At 49.4% G+C, this 15,422-nt stretch overlaps 1 protein-coding gene and 1 long non-coding RNA gene across 2 annotated transcripts; one reads left to right on the forward strand and one right to left on the reverse strand.

The window, feature by feature from the left end:
- Positions 1 to 1,416: 1,416 nt before the first annotated feature.
- CHAC1 (ChaC glutathione specific gamma-glutamylcyclotransferase 1) lies at positions 1,417 to 4,283 on the forward strand. Its single transcript, XM_074584574.1, has 3 exons — positions 1,417 to 2,063; positions 2,176 to 2,211; positions 2,464 to 4,283. Exons 1-3 carry the CDS (start codon positions 1,806 to 1,808, stop codon positions 2,893 to 2,895), a joined length of 726 nt encoding a protein of 241 aa, XP_074440675.1. The 5' UTR covers positions 1,417 to 1,805; the 3' UTR covers positions 2,896 to 4,283.
- LOC141742394 (uncharacterized) lies at positions 3,233 to 8,291 on the reverse strand. Its single transcript, XR_012586688.1, has 2 exons — positions 5,119 to 8,291; positions 3,233 to 5,002 (listed from the first exon to the last, which is right to left on the reverse strand). It is a non-coding gene; the product is annotated as an uncharacterized LOC141742394 (long non-coding RNA).
- Between the last annotated feature and the right edge of the window lie 7,131 nt (positions 8,292 to 15,422).

Raw genomic sequence — 15,422 nt, forward strand, 5'->3', positions numbered from 1 at the left:
TTCACATTCTGCCTGTGGAAAGGGACTGGTGGGGAAGGCTGCAACCCTGTAACAGCACCAGTGTGCAGCATGAAGGGCGGGGAGGATGCAGAGCCGACCCCATACCTTTGAGCCTGAGTAAGACAGAGAAGGTGACGGGGAAAAGTGCAAGTGGAGAGGAAAATTAATGAGCTTTGGGCTCTGTTAAGGCTGACCTTGTGAAGGGTCATCCAAGGTGACAAGTCAGAGAGTCAGTCTCTGCGCTGGGCAAGAGGAAAAGGCATGCTGTGTAAGGGACGGCACGGCACGGCAGATGTGAGTGCCATGCAGGCTGCTGATGTCACCTGCGGTGAATGTGCCAAGGTACAGGGAGCACCCACCAGGGTCTGTGTGCACTGCAGCTCCAACGCCCTGCTAAGTGGAATAAAAAGGTGGGTGCTGGCTGGACGGGACCCAACAGGAAACTGAGGAAAAGACTGTAAATACACTGTTCGGAGTGATTAGATGCAGAGGACAAGAACAATCATGAGAAACACTTCTATAAAAATATCTCAATGGTTTTGCTTCTTATTCTTCCCCTCCCCCCCACTACCAAAAGAACAACTCTGTAATTTGAGCACACGTACTTTAGCAGGGGCTTTTTAGCCATCAGAACCAGCTTAAAGCTGATTTACAGATGGGTCTCCAACTCACCCGCAGACAGCTCTTGGGCCCATCTACACAACAAATGTTACCTATTGCAAGCCCACACTCCAGCCTGGATTTAGTACAAGCGAAAACAAACCCGACGGGCCAGATCCAGCACTGTTTCCTTGCATTTGTGTGGCTTTTCATAGAATCATAGAATGTGTTGGGTTGGAAGGGACCCTTAAAGGCCATCTAGTCCAACCTCCCTGCAGTAAGCAGGCACATCTTCAACTAGATCAGGCTGCTCAGAGCCTCATCAAGCCTGCCTTTAAACGTCTCCAGGGGTGGGGTCTCCACCACCTCTCTGGGCAGCCTGTTCCAGTGTCTCACCACCCTCATTGTAAAGAAATTCTTCCCAATGTCTAATCTAAACCTACCTTGCTCTAGGTTAAAGCCATTGCCCCTTGTCCTATCGCTACATGCCCTTGCAAACAGCCCGTCCCCAGCTTTCTTGTAGCCCCCTTCAGGTACTGGAAGGTGCTATAAGGTCTCCCCGGAGCTTTCTCTTCTCTTTTATTGCTGTTTCACCTATACACCTTACGCCTCAGCCCTCTTGACGGCAGGAGCTGTCGCTTCACCCAGTTTAATATTAAACCGCTGGGTTTTCCAGCGCGGCAGCTCGCGTTTTTGGACGCAGCCAGGCCCGGGAGACCGGTGGGGGGGGGGGGCTGGTCATGCCACCTCAGTTTCTACCTTCTGGGCACGCCGCCGTCTCTTCCACCCGCCCCAGGCCCGCCGGGGCCTGACGGCGGGCGATCCTCCGAGATCACCGTGCGGGAATCTCGCAGCCGGCGCCGCCGCTTTCCCCCCGCCCTTCCCCGCCCGGAGCGCTGACAGAAGCGGCCGCTGCCTCAAGCTCCCACGACCGGCGCCCTCCCGCCCTGCCCCCGAGGGAGGGTCTCCTCAGCCCGGGCAGCCGCACCCACGCGTGGTCTGAGGGCCACGGCCGCCCCCTCTTCCCCCTGCCTGACGCAACCCGCTCCCCGCTTTGCCCCACGCGCGGCGAAACACCCCACCCGCCTTGCATCACCCGCCGCCAGCCGCCCCGCCTCCGCGCCGCTGAGGGGCGGGACGGACGGCCCTTTAAAGGCCGGCGCCCCGCCACACTCCCCAGTGTCGCTACCGTCACCACCGCCGCAATGAAGCGGGATCCGCAGCGCCCCGAGGAGTGCCCCGGCCGGCCGGAGCCGCCGCCGCTGTCCCCGTCCCCCCTTCTCTCCTCGCCCCCGGGGGAGGCGGAGGGCGCCGAGCCGACGCCGCCGGTGTGGATCTTTGGGTACGGCTCGCTGGTGTGGAGGCCGGGCTTCGAGTTCACGTCGCGCAAGGTGGGCTTCATCCGCGGCTACAGCCGCCGCTTCTGGCAGGGAGACACCTTCCACCGCGGCAGCGAGAGGATGGTAAGGGCCGTTGGGGCGGCCGTTGGGCGGGGGGTGGGCCGTTGGGCGGCCGTTGGTGGGGGCTCGGCTTCTAACGGCTGTCGCCTTGCCTTTCTCTCTCTCTCCCTCACAGCCCGGCCGGGTGGTGACACTGCTGGAGGACTGCGGGGTGAGTACCGGGGCAGGTGGAGGGGGGTGGCGGTGGCCTGCGTGGTGATGCCCATATCAGCGGCTGGAAACTGATGTCAGCAGCCGAGTGCCCTTCATCCCTCCTGGGGTCGTGCGTGTGGGGGTGTTACCCCCCTCTGCCCTGTTGTCAGTCGTGCAGGGGCCCCAGAGCAAGCCTGCCTTGCTTTGAAACGTTTGAAATCATCCGCTGGAGTTGCAGCATCCCATAACCACTTTGCTGTTTCACTTTTAGGCGTGCACGTGGGGTGTAGCCTATGAAGTCCGTGGGGAACAAATTGCTGCATCGCTCCAGTATCTCAACATGCGAGAAGCTGTCCTGGGAGGCTACGACACCAAGTTGGTGAAATTCCACCCTCAGGAGAAAGATGCAGAGGAACCCATCCTAGCTCTTGTTTACATTGCAACACCCCAGAACCCCTCTTACCTCGGTCCAGCATCTGAAGAGGACATTGCAGCTCAAATCATTGTTTCAAGTGGTTGTGCTGGTCATAACATTGAGTACTTGCTGAGATTGGCAGACTTTATGCGCTACTTTTGTCCTCAAGCAGAGGACAAACATCTCTTCTCCATCGAAGAGGCTCTTATTTCCATCCTTCCATGCCTCTACTACACAGAGGAGTCTCTAGAAGAAACGGCAAGTGTCCCTGAGAAGTCTAAGGGTTGAAGTGGAAAAACTTTTTCCAAGGTCCCAGTAGAAGGGACATAAGGGAAAAAGCAATGGGGACAATCTTAACTCTGATAGAATATACTGGACTGAGTGAATAAAGGGAGAATTGGCGAGTAGTAGGGGAGGGAGGAAGTGGAGTAAAACACGCTTGCTGTAGGACTTGCAGTTAGTACCTGTTACGCTCCTTACCTGTAGCACCACGATAGCCATCATTGCTTTCCAGGTGGGGAGCAGGGATCTTCACTGGAACTTTGCTCTGCAAGACCTGCTTCCAGGAGTCAAACCTGAAGCACTCACTTTAGAGAGAAAAAAGAGTCTCATCTATGCTGTGCACTTTTCTTTTTTTTTTTTTTTTTTTAAGACTAGTTGAGCAGGACTTGACTGGGTTTAAGCAGTATATGTGTAATTCTACCTCAGATTGGCAAAAAGCTGTTTGTGTGGTGGTGGAGACTTGGGCAGGTTCTGCCAAATAAGATCTCTTCCTCACCCCCACCCTGCGATGTCCCACCTCCAGCACAATGACCTGACACTAAATTTCAGGAATTCTGTGCAATATTAAGTGAACTGGCCTCTGTAGGCTCTTGTGAATCCTACTTCCTTACGTTGTGAAGGATCACAGTAATGCACTTATTTTCTAAAATGTCATACTGTATTTATTATGCATTGTATTCCCCTTAGGAGGGGTATCTAAACTGCTCACGTGCCACAGTGGTATGTAGCCCACATTCAACCTTGCATTTGTGCCTTCTAGTTTTAAATCAGTTTTCTGAGGAGCTAAGCCTGCTTTAATGACAGAAGCTTTTCTCCAAGCTTCACTGACCTTGTGCTGCTACAGACTTAACTGACTCCGTAAGAAATGGTCCTGCCTGCCTGGGAAGTCTGTGCTGCCTGCAGGAAAGCTGTCTGGATGCAGTAGCATTTTAACTGGCCCTGTACTGGATAAACCTCTGGTGCTTCAGGATAAACGTGGGTTTCTGTAGAAGCATGTGAGGGTTCTAGTTCCATACTGGGGTGTGTGTCTGGTATGCTTTTGTTTGATTGCAAAGGACCATTACTGAGCATACTTGCAAGCTTTTGAGCTACTGAAAAGCCTGCCTTGATCATGCTAAGCTGAGGCACTGCTGCAAGCTCAGACTCTTCAGCTTCACATATTAACAGCATGAAAACCCACAGTATTTAGTAAGAAAACTGCTGCTACTGCAACCTGCAGCAAAGTAGCTCTTGAGAGCTGACCCCTGGGACATTTGACTCCTCCCAAATACCATGTGGTTTTTTTATTATAAAAAAGGATAGGGACTGTTTGTATTACTGTGGCTTGTATGTATATGAAGTGGTACTGTGCTGTGCCCAGTAATAAAACAAACCGACAAAGTTAGTCTTCTGTACTTTGATGTTGGTCTTTTTCATTACTGACTTACAGTTAAAACTGATCCTTCTTTTTTAATGGTTTTTTTAATTGTCATTTTTTTTAAAAACAAAACCTTAGCTGGCAATGCTGCTATAGTGCCTATGGGGGTTTTTGGTTTGTTTTTCATAAAAGAAAAAAAAACCAACCAAACAAAAAACCCAAAGCACCTCACTGCTGAGCAGCTTGCCTCTGCTGGATCTACTGGAAGACACCTGTTGCCTCTTTCCCTTTGAGAAAGGGGGATTCAGTGGCTTTCTCGTCTCAGCTTCCAGCTCTTACTGATTCTGCAGTGCTAGTGCTGACAATAGCTAGAAGCCAGCCCTCCTGGGTGTAGAGGGCAGGCACAGAAATTTAATTCTCCTTCGGTGGGTTGAAGGATTTCTGTTCCAAGTGTAACCTGGCATTGCTGTTTCCAAGAAGTAATAGTGGAAGGACAAGAAGCTGCTGCTGCAGCCAGATCTGCTGGCTGCATAAGGGAGATGGTTAATGATATTCTATGTAACTACCAGTATTACCTGCCTCCGGACTTGAGTGATGGAGTGAAAACTAATTGAAACAACAGAACTTACCGCTAATTAAAGGCAGATGCATGTTTCAGGGATAATAGACTAGGGAAACTATGCTTTCCCTGTTCCTGTGGAGGCTCTCGCTTCCAACTGAGCAGCTGCATCTCCCCATGGAGGCTGTATCCCCCAGCTGGAAAATCAAAGGGTTAAAGAATCAATTTACGGCCAGGGGAGCGCTCCCTTACTAGTACAAGACCGGGGTTAGATACCAAAGTATCTCCAGAATAAACAAAAACATCTTCACACCTTTCAAATGTTCAAAGGCACCGCTGACAGGACGCGTGCACTAAGCAACCCGCACCAGCTCCTGACATGGCGAGCCCCCTGCTGTGCTCATCCTCTTCAGCCTGGGTTGGCCCCCTTGATGTTTCGCATCGCTGGTAAGAAACAAGCAGTGAGTGCTTGTGAACAACCTGTATTTTAAGCACAGACACACTGCTTCACCAAACTACCATTTTCTTCCTCATGAGTTCTTCGCAGTGGACTTCCAAAAAAAAAAGGACCCCCTTTTCATTTCAGGAATGGCGAGGATGGCAGCTTGCTGCTTGTCATCCTGTCACTGCGTCTTCAAGTCACTAAGACAAGACAATGAGGTATCACGTAACTTCTTTCTCCTGAGGCTTTTATTGCATCCTGTGAGTCTGGGAACTGGTCACCTTTTGGTCAGATGGTGAATTTAAAAGGTTAGCATCCCAAATTTGAACGCTGGCTGTGTGAGTGTGGAGAGATGACACCCTGCAGTGTTTGCTATATGCCCAGCTTACGTCTGTACTGATACTCACAGACGGGGAACCACGGTGGCTTACCTCTGACAAACCAAACATGAGGAAGATAATTACTGCTTGGAGGCAGTCATACAGCCATGGCACTTGAGACAATGGTGACACACAGGGACAGTGCCCTACCCCATAGATGTTTCGCTGCAGGCTTCCTCTCCCCACGTCATGACTCGCCAGCCCAGGTGAAGCAGCTGGCTGTGGGCGCAGCTCCAGCTTCTGGCAGCTCTACCACTGGCCTGATGACTGGCCTGGGGAAGAGCACTCACCTTGTCAGAGGGGGAGACAACCACCTTCATTTGCAAAGCGCTGACAGGCGTTTCTGGAGATGCTTCTTTACCTAGTGGCTTCCTCTTGCACGTGCCATCTCAGGTCACCTCACGCTACGCTAGAAACCGGTTGCAATGGAAACATGTTCACAAGCGCTATCAATCACATACTTTCCAAGTCTAAACCCAGCACAATTCACGTGATTTCAGTCCCTTCTTCAACCTTTTCCATTTTCCTGCCCAGTAGTTCTCACACAGGCCTGGAACATGGGCCTGAGTCACCATTTCCTTCAGTACATTAGGACAGGACCTACCCAGCTGCTTTGCAGTTGGCACAGCCAGCTAAATAAAGTAGATGACAACAGTTAATCCATCCCCGGCCTTCACGCGTATAAAGCGCTCCTGAGGGCACATGGTCCCAAACAGGGCAGGAGAAAGGATAAAGAAAGTCAGCAATGTTAAAAGGATTGAAAAAAGACAAAACCAGAAGAAAGTCTCTTGTTCTCAGGTGCTACAGTATCACCTCAGTTTCAGGGTGGAGTGTCGAGAACCAAGACGACTTCACACAGGTGAATCTCTACCAAGGTGATTCCAGCTTTAGGAAGAACATAGTTTAAATATAGCATCACCAAAGTGTGAACTTACCTGTGCTGCTGGGTCAGAAAATTAGTGAGACCAAACTTGTATTTGTGGCTCACGGCCATGCAGGCACACAGCTCAGCGAGGGAAGGAGGGAGGTGGGGAGGGAGGATGGCGGCCTGGGAGAGGGGTAGGGAACAGACTGGCATTCCTCAGCTGGGTGCAAAAGCAGTCAGCGGCTTGGTGGAGCCTACTTGAGGAGAACGTACCTTGAGCATCCAAGCAAGTGGGGACAGCACAGGCTTTGAGGGCGGTGGAGGCGGCAGCGTGGGATCTCAGTTGCAGGAGGAGCTGAAGGGGAGAGGCGCAGCTCTGCACGTGTACCCACAGCCTCAAGAGGGTCCCTGGGGCTCCATGTGCGGTGGGGAGCGGCGTGCCGGCGGCGTGCAAGCGGCAGGGAATGGCACATGCTGGATTTAGCAGCTGCTACAGGAGCTGCAGCTAGTGGTACGTAGCACACGTGTTACTCCATATGTGTCTGCTTGCCACTCAAGAGAGAGGCTGAAACATGGATTTAATTACCTTACAGATGCTTATGTAAGGCAGAGGAAAAGCAAAAGATAGAAAACCCAAAGAATGCTTATCTCTGCTCCTGGCCAGCCTCTGCAGGGACAGACCGGCTGAGTGGCAGGTGCCAGCCAGGGAGCAGCCGTTGCGCTTCTGTCGGGGAGTCGGCAAAGGCTGTGCTCCAACAAGCTCTCCCCTCTGCAGGGGAGGCTGGGAGGCACTTCTGCATGCTGTGTGCGGAGTGCATGTGTCCAGAAACCACGTCTGGCTTGGTAACAGCCTGTTCTTCGGCTCCTGCTACCAGGAAGCACCGGATGGTGAAGCAGCAGAAAGAAAGAGGATCTACTGAGTGTCCAGCTGCACCAGGACAAGTGAGACTGACGTTGCATAAAATATCCAGCACAAAACACGCAGACGTGGTCACCCATGCACTTTGACGCTTCTCCATAGAGCACGTTCCAGATAGTTCAGTGACAGAATGGTAGCACTGCCAACATTTAATGGTTGGACTCAATGATCTTGAAGGTCCCTTCCAACTGAGACGATTCAATGATTTTATGATGCTATGTCCCAAAACCTGGGAGTCAGTCTAGGCCTGGAAGTCCTTCATGAAGCTTTAAATCCAGCTACATCACATTCAGTGCAATAACCTCATCCCAAAGGCAGAGGGGAAAACACACGAGCAGAATTTGGATGGGAGATTTTCCCCAAGTCAGGCTTCTTGCTTTGGTGCTGACAGTTTTCATGACACGGCACATACTTCAGTAGCACCAAATCTGAAGAGGTTTTTTTTGTTAGAACTCAAGGACAGATACAACATTAAAAAAGTGCAGTCCTAGCACACGGGTGGGCAGCGATGTGCCACCGGCGTGCAGCCTAGCTCAGCACGGCATGGCTCCCCGCACACGGGAGGAACAGGAAGGGATTAAAAAAAAATAGATTTACAGTCAGGCTATGGAAAAACTACACTTGCAGCAAAACCAGCAGCTGCTCAGCGGACTTTGGAATTTCCTACTAACTAGTTGCCTTCGCTTAAGTGAAAAACCTCCTTCATTTATATGCTGTATTAAAGTTATGAGAGAAGCCCTGCGTGGCTTTGAAAGAGCCTTGGGCCCGGGAGGGGCGGGAGGGCGGAAGGAAGTGGGCATTCTGGGCAGCACTGGGGAAGCTCTACATGCTTTGTTTACAAACCCTGCGCACTTTTTGTTTGGCTTTTGGATGTGTTTTATTCTTTCTCAACTCCCTTTTCATCTCATCGTAGTGCCAGCCACGCTGATGAGTGTTTATGCTTGCGAATTCCTGAAGCACAGCCAGTACCTTGAACTCCAGAGAATGAGACTGAAATAACGTAAAAGGTCAGGGAAGTTCAAAGACAGAGAGGTGCTGTTTTCCTAGCTGTTCCCAGGCCACGCTGGGCTGCTCTGGGGACACAGGAACAAAGACTTCTCTCTCTCATGTCCTCCTGTTTATGCTGCTTTTTGCCTCCCTCACCTCACTGTTTTAACGGGACTCATTTCCATGAAGCTTCAATTAAAACCACCAGGGATCAGTTTGGCCTGAGCCTGACAGCTGAAGAGACACTTGATGGCTACCGGCGCTTAAAACTCCTGTCACCAAAGGAAAGGGGAAGGTTTTATCCCAACTGCTCAAGCCCCTCTGGCTCACACAGTAGGAGCGAGCCTCAGAGGGCGGCTTCATCGGCAAGCAGATATTGGCTATTGCAGCACCTGGAAATCCGTAAGCGCTTCACCCACAGGAAGCCAAGTCAGAGGATGACTTTGGAGAGGAGAGGTTTTCATTCAGCCTTGCTAGTTAGCAAGCCCGTCCTTTGGAAAGCTGGCAAACACCCGCCTGGGCTGAGCGGGCACATGCCGGGTACCCGGCGTTCAGCCGTGCCGTGCAAGGCAGACGGCGCCCACAGCGGCCACAGGCGGCCTCTGCCACATGGGGGACACCACCCTGTGCTCTGCACCACGCCATTGCTTGTCCTTCCAGCTCCATATTTTGGGGTTCGTCAGCACAGGCACGCACACGACACACTCATTTGCACAGCACTGCACCTGCCCCCCGTGCGTACCCTCATTCACAGACTAGGGAAGGCCCAGGTAACGCGAAGGGAGGCTACGGAACGGCCCGGGTAACGCGAGCACTGGTTTTTTGATATGGTTTGCGAAACCCACAACCATTTATTGTTGTTCAGACAGTTATTCTGTCACCTGATGACCCTTCCCCATCCGGGAAAGGGAATTCGGGGAAAAAACAAGGAAACCCAAGGGTTGAAATATAAGCAGATTAAATAGAATAGAACTAGATAATTATCATTAATAACACTAAAGAACCAATATTGATCCCAATACCAATATAAAATATACAAGGATTATACTCAGTCAATTCTATCAGCAGGAAGCTGTGCACTCCCAGCAGTGGACAGCAAATGTCGACACTGTGAGCGCTACGGCTTCGGGAGGAAGGGAAGGGCTCAGGGGTCCAGCACTGGGGCAAGAAGTTCTCTGGATTACAGCCATCAAGGAAGAGAGAGAACTCCTCAGCAAACTTTCTAATTTATATTGAATGTGGTGTTCACAGTATGAAATAACCCCGTTGGCCAGCCTGGGTCAAGTGCCCGGGTCTACGCACCTCCTCATCCCCACACCTGACAAGGCTCGAAAGCACTGACACCTTGAAACCCACATACCATAGCTGGCTACAAAGTAAATATTTTCACAAATTCAGACACTAGAGTCTTCTAAAAGTGCAGTTTTCCCAAGCATTAGAAGAGAAATTAGTCCTGGATCGTCCAAACCAGGACAGTTTCACAAGCTTATGGCCTCAGCAATCTGCTTTGCCTTCAACTGGAGCTATGGACCGAGCAACACCAACAGCACAGACAATATTGAAGTCATTTCACAGACTCGCACCCAACCCACTTACAGCAATTATAACTTCATCTACAAGCAAATCGCCTCAGGGGCAACCACAGCCAGCTCGCTGATATTAAACTCTGTCTACACAAAGCATATGTGACATTTGAAAACATTTAGAAAACAAACCAAAAAAAAAGCAGCCCTTTATCCCCTCCTTGTCTAGACGGCACACCAGCCTTTCCAAACGGCAGCTCGGCACCGACGAAGCGTGTGATGCCAAGGGAGGGAGGGAGGGATGGAGCCAGCACTGCCCTGGCCCCCCAGGAATGGGGAGACATGGCAGGGGCTGCCTGTGGACATGTTTACCTTACCTCCCCTCACCCCGACGGCAGCTCGCACGGGGCAGCGCTGGTGGGTGTGCTCTCACGTGTCACCACAGCCGCCAGCGACCTCCCAGGACTGCGGCTGACACGCTGTTGATCATTCGGAGGCGCGCAGGGGTGGCAGATATGGTTACAGACAACTGGGGTCAGCAGCTTTGTCCTCAGGATGCTTCTACAGGCAGCGTGGGCTGAAATCTCCGTTTTGTTTTCCTGAGAGGTACCCATTTCTTTAAGTGAAATTGACCCGAAAGTATAGTTCAAACAGCTTGCAGGTTTTTAGATTATTTAGTCTTTGGGCCTGCTTTATAAGAGCGTGCTGTTCTCCGAGGCGTTCCTCTCTGCAAACACACAATCCCATTTCTAGAGAGGGAGAAGACCAGGAGTGCCCAGCTCCCCGCAGCCACGATGGATGCTGCTTTTCGTCTTCCCTTTGACAGTGGCTGTCAGAGACTCGATTTCCTCGGGACCTGTTAGGCAGGAGCCAGATGAAACCGTGTCTCTTGCTGCTGCACAGCACAGTCAATTCTGGCAGCATTTGCGTCCCCAAATTACATATATATTGAATCTATTCCTGGAAATACATTCTATAAATTGAGGGCAGACGAGTTCAGGACTGAGGATAAAAAATAACTGTGGGACTAGCTTCACTGACAATAAATATCCACTATTTTTCCCCAGAGGATTCTTGCCTCCTTTCACCCGATGGGAGGAGGCTAAAAATGATCAGCAGTTCAGTACCTTTTTCTCCTGTGTGGTCCTATATTTGTTTATGCACCCCTTGCTCCAAATGCAGGGGGGACTGTTCCCCATTTGGACTTTTCTCTGGCAAATCACTGTAGCACCTTTGCAAACTTTACCTCCTCTTCTCAAGACCTTCGTGACGAGGGATCATCTCCATTATACGGGTGGGGAACCGAGACATCAAGACCATGACTTCAGTGACTCTGAATGCACAGAGTGAAACACTGAGGGATGATGCTTTTCAGAGTACTCGGAACTGCGCGTTGGGTCTTCAGAGATACCACATCAGAAAAAAGATAATGTGTGCTCGTGTAATCAGCAGTAGATCCTGATGCAAACACGCAGGAGTCATCTGAAATTGTCATGGATGCCCTTCTGTTTGCCATCGCCTAATGAGGATCTGTGTGGTTGCAAGTTTAGTAATTTGCTGTCAGTATTCTTAAACCTTCATGTACCTAAGCTTGCATAGTGTTTATTCGCCAACTAAAAGTTAAGCTCAGCAGAGAAACATTTTGATATAGCTCGGGGTGGTTTTGTTTTATACACATCGCTCAAGTTTGTTGCAGTCCCTCAGGCTTTTTTAGCTCGCGGTTGAGGCTCACGGCTGCTGGCAGCTCCAGACTTCTCACATGTGTTTGTCCCTGTAACATCTCAGACATGAGGTCTGTTTTAAATTAAAAATTTAAACAACATTACTTTTCTCATTTGCTATCAATTGTATCACTGCAAGGAAGAGCTGGGCTTCTCTAATCTGTCTGTGAATATTCTACCAAACCAGCTCTCACCCTTAACATTTTAGTGATTTGATTCCAGACAGACACAATGATACATAGCTAAGGACAGCAAGCCGCAGTGTAACCGAATTACATTAATTATACAATATGTGCCTCTGATTGCATGCGCTAATAGCAAGTCATCAAAGCCGGGGAAGCAGTCCCCCTTCTGCAAGGCTCATGATGGTGTGTTTCAAAAACATATAAATCACTTGGGGTTATAGCAGCCCGTAAAAGAAAGCGTCATGACTTCCAGCCCTCAATCAACACCGTGTTTAAAAACCTACTTGTGCGTTACAGATTCGGCATCACAATGTCAGTAACTTTCCAACCAGCCAATAGGACTTCAGCTGAGTGACGAATTACTAAAAAACTAGAGAGCTTTTTTTTTTCTTTTTATGTGCTAACCAGATTAAGAATACATCACAGTAAAATTATGACTACAAATTAGATACAGTAACTTCTTCCAAACTCTGAACATGACAGAGAATGATGAAAGACCGCAGTCACCTGGACAAACAGACATCACGAAGCTGAATTAGTTTCAGGAGCACCTGAAATCCAGAGATTGAAATGTACCATTATGCATCTTTAGAGCTATTTCAAGATCCATTTCAAAGAAATACCATAGTACTATGGCTGTAAATGAGATTAAATCAAAGAAAAATCTGGATTAAACATCAAAAACATCAAAAAAAGAGAGCTCTGTAGGAATGCAGAAGCCGTCCACAAAAAGGCTGATGATGTGAGCTCTAGAGAAGCAGCAAGAGCAACAAGAAGAAAAAAGATGCAGAATAGCCCTCACATCACCACCTGCCACATGTCAGGAGTCGCAAAAAAAAAAAAGGTGTGTGTGTTTCGATGTCAGTTTTCAAGAGTCTCTAAAAGTTCGTGTAGTCCGAACATCCCTTCTGTTCGCCCTGCTTGCAAAGGAAAACCCTGGAGCTTTGTCACGGGCAATGAGGTGTCATTCCAGGGTGTGTCCGGCCACGTGCCATTGCGTTTGCTGGGCAGCCGCACGCAGCTAATTGCTGTCACGTGCCAAAAGCTTAACGTGGCTTAAAAAAAACCCCAAATAATAGAAAGCAACATTCAGCCAACTAAGTGTGAAATTTGCTGACTCTTCCGTTCTTGAAAAAGGAAACCCAGCAGCCGTGGGGCTGAGCGAAACCCAGAGAAGCGCTCCGCATGCTGCCCGTCAAGGCTGACCATGGGCAGGGTAAGGACTACCGACGGGGAATCCTTCAAAGACACCACTGTGAGGAAGCTGGATGGGTTTTAGAGAGACTTTGATATGAGTTTAGGCTCGTCTATGGAGAAAAGTTCCTTGAATTATGTGAATTAGAGAACAGTTGTTCCCAATTGACAGAAATGTTCATTCTCCACCAAGAGCTTACCTAGGAGGGGGGTCATTCAGGAACATCGCTGCACAGCAAGCATCAGAAAGCCGCTTGTCCGCACAATAGCTGTAAAATTTCTGAAATTCACTCACTAACCTGGATACAAATGAGAATTTCTGTGTTTGAACTCTACCCTAACATCAGGGGAAATTGTAACGGCAGAATTTAAAAGGAACCCGAAAGACAGACTCCTGAAAGACAGACGACATTTGATTGCGGCACGGCGAGAGCGAGCTCCCACCTGTGATTTATTCCTTCCTAGAGGAAGGCCCAGATGGGAACTTAAGACGTAGGGATACATCAAAGGAACTGTAAGAACAGACGGGAGGTGAGTTAAACGGGAATGGTTTCTCCTGGTAGGATAGCATTTGTTAAATACATTTTGAGAAAAAGGACACAAGTTTCTTGTTATGAGTAAGAAAATTTGAATAAATTTGACAAATACACATCAGTTTTGTGTGACAGTACACACCAGTAGTAAATTTCCAAATAGGTCCTAATCTCTGAGCAACAATAACAGTTTTTCTTGGTTTTGAAAAAGTGGGTGAGGGCTCATTCAGGGTAGCAATCCCCACAAAATACAGATAACACTGAGATGTACTTTAATTCGCAGTTCTCATAACACTGAGGTGCAAGGCAATACGGGCCATTTGTTTAAAACACGACACCTTTAAACAGAAACATTTCTCCTGCCAACCAAAAGCCCTGAAGACAACACATGGGTCTCGAGAAGAGCTGGGTAAGGCTAAGGAGCAGGGAGGCAAAACCAGGTGCTCGCAAACAAATACCACACAGACGAGGAGGGATACTGTGATCTCTGGATGCTTGGAAGCTCACATCAACACTTGGCTTTTGTTAAGTACGTCGAACTTAAGACAACCAGTGATACTGTCGAAGAAGGAAGAGACAGTCCACGGGGAAACTCCAGAAGGCACAAAAGTGGTGTTTCAATGTTTTCCTCCCCTACCTCATTCTATCCGTGATGCTCATCGGCTAAGGAAAGAAGGAGTCATCGTTTCATACCTGAGCACTGAAACACTTCCTTATGCCTGGGATGCAAACGAATTCCCTCATTTGCCCCTGTAAGAACATTATGTAAATGGAGTTCGGTACAAAATGCCTGGTAACTTCACTTTCCCGAGAGAAGGGGAGGAGCTAAAGAAGGGTGAAGCTAGAGGAAACCCAACTCATCTTATCATGCATTTCTCCATTTCATAAAGCTTTTCAGAGGAGCAAATGCTAATCTGAGCACTACAAGAAAGACTTGTTTACAATACAGACCTGCTGGCTGAAACTGAGAGCTGGGACACCTGTATCATCCTAATAACGATACTCCTGAAAGGATGAATTGCCCCTTCTCCTCTCTCATTCACTGCTACGCACCTGGTGCAGGCTGCAAATCAAAAAAAAATCCTTCACAATTCAGTGAGTGCTCACGCGTAAGATGTGATTGCCTTTATTTTAGCATATATGTCTCGGTTATACTTCACATGCAAGCAGCGACCCTTTGGCTCATGAGCTACAAAGTGTTTTTCCCAGCCGCTCGGGCAGGAATTTCCAAAGGGCAGCAGGGAGCACATCACCATCCCTTCTTGAGCAGGAAGGGGAGCGGAAGACATGCCGGTAAGGCTCCCTCAGGGTTATCGTGTGTGTTTCAGACCAAGTAGTCAACAAAAAAGACAGATGGAGGCAGAAGTGAGAAGCTGAGGGGGCTGTAAGTGTATCTGTGAGCAGAAGCAGGCCAGCTCACTCCACGCAGAGTAGAAGATCAGGACTGGCAGTGCAGTGGTCACAGGGCGACATTTCCCAAATGACACTGATCCACATCCTGCCCCCAAGTGATTTTATCAGTCATGCTCCTCCTCCTCCTCCTCCCAACTGCAACTCAGCTGTTCCTGAGCTGCGATCAAAAGAGTGCAGATCCCTTTTCCTTCGGAATGGAGCTTTTCCCACTGAGCTCTCTGTGCCTCCCCCACTGAGAAATGCTGCGAAAGGAAATACTTTGGGGATATGGGAATAAAGCAAGATATATCCCTCGGCAGACAGAAGGCTTTCCACAAACGGAACGTGAGACAGCAAGGAACAGATACACCGTGGCGGGGAAAGCATGCAACAGAAAGGGGAGAAGGCACAGAAATAACACTACATTTGGACAGTGGAGTATTAACATCCTGAAGTTAAGAATTAAAGCAGTTCTA

Source organism: Larus michahellis, chromosome 4, assembly GCF_964199755.1.
Source record: "Larus michahellis chromosome 4, bLarMic1.1, whole genome shotgun sequence".
NCBI classification, from domain to species: domain Eukaryota; kingdom Metazoa; phylum Chordata; class Aves; order Charadriiformes; family Laridae; genus Larus; species Larus michahellis.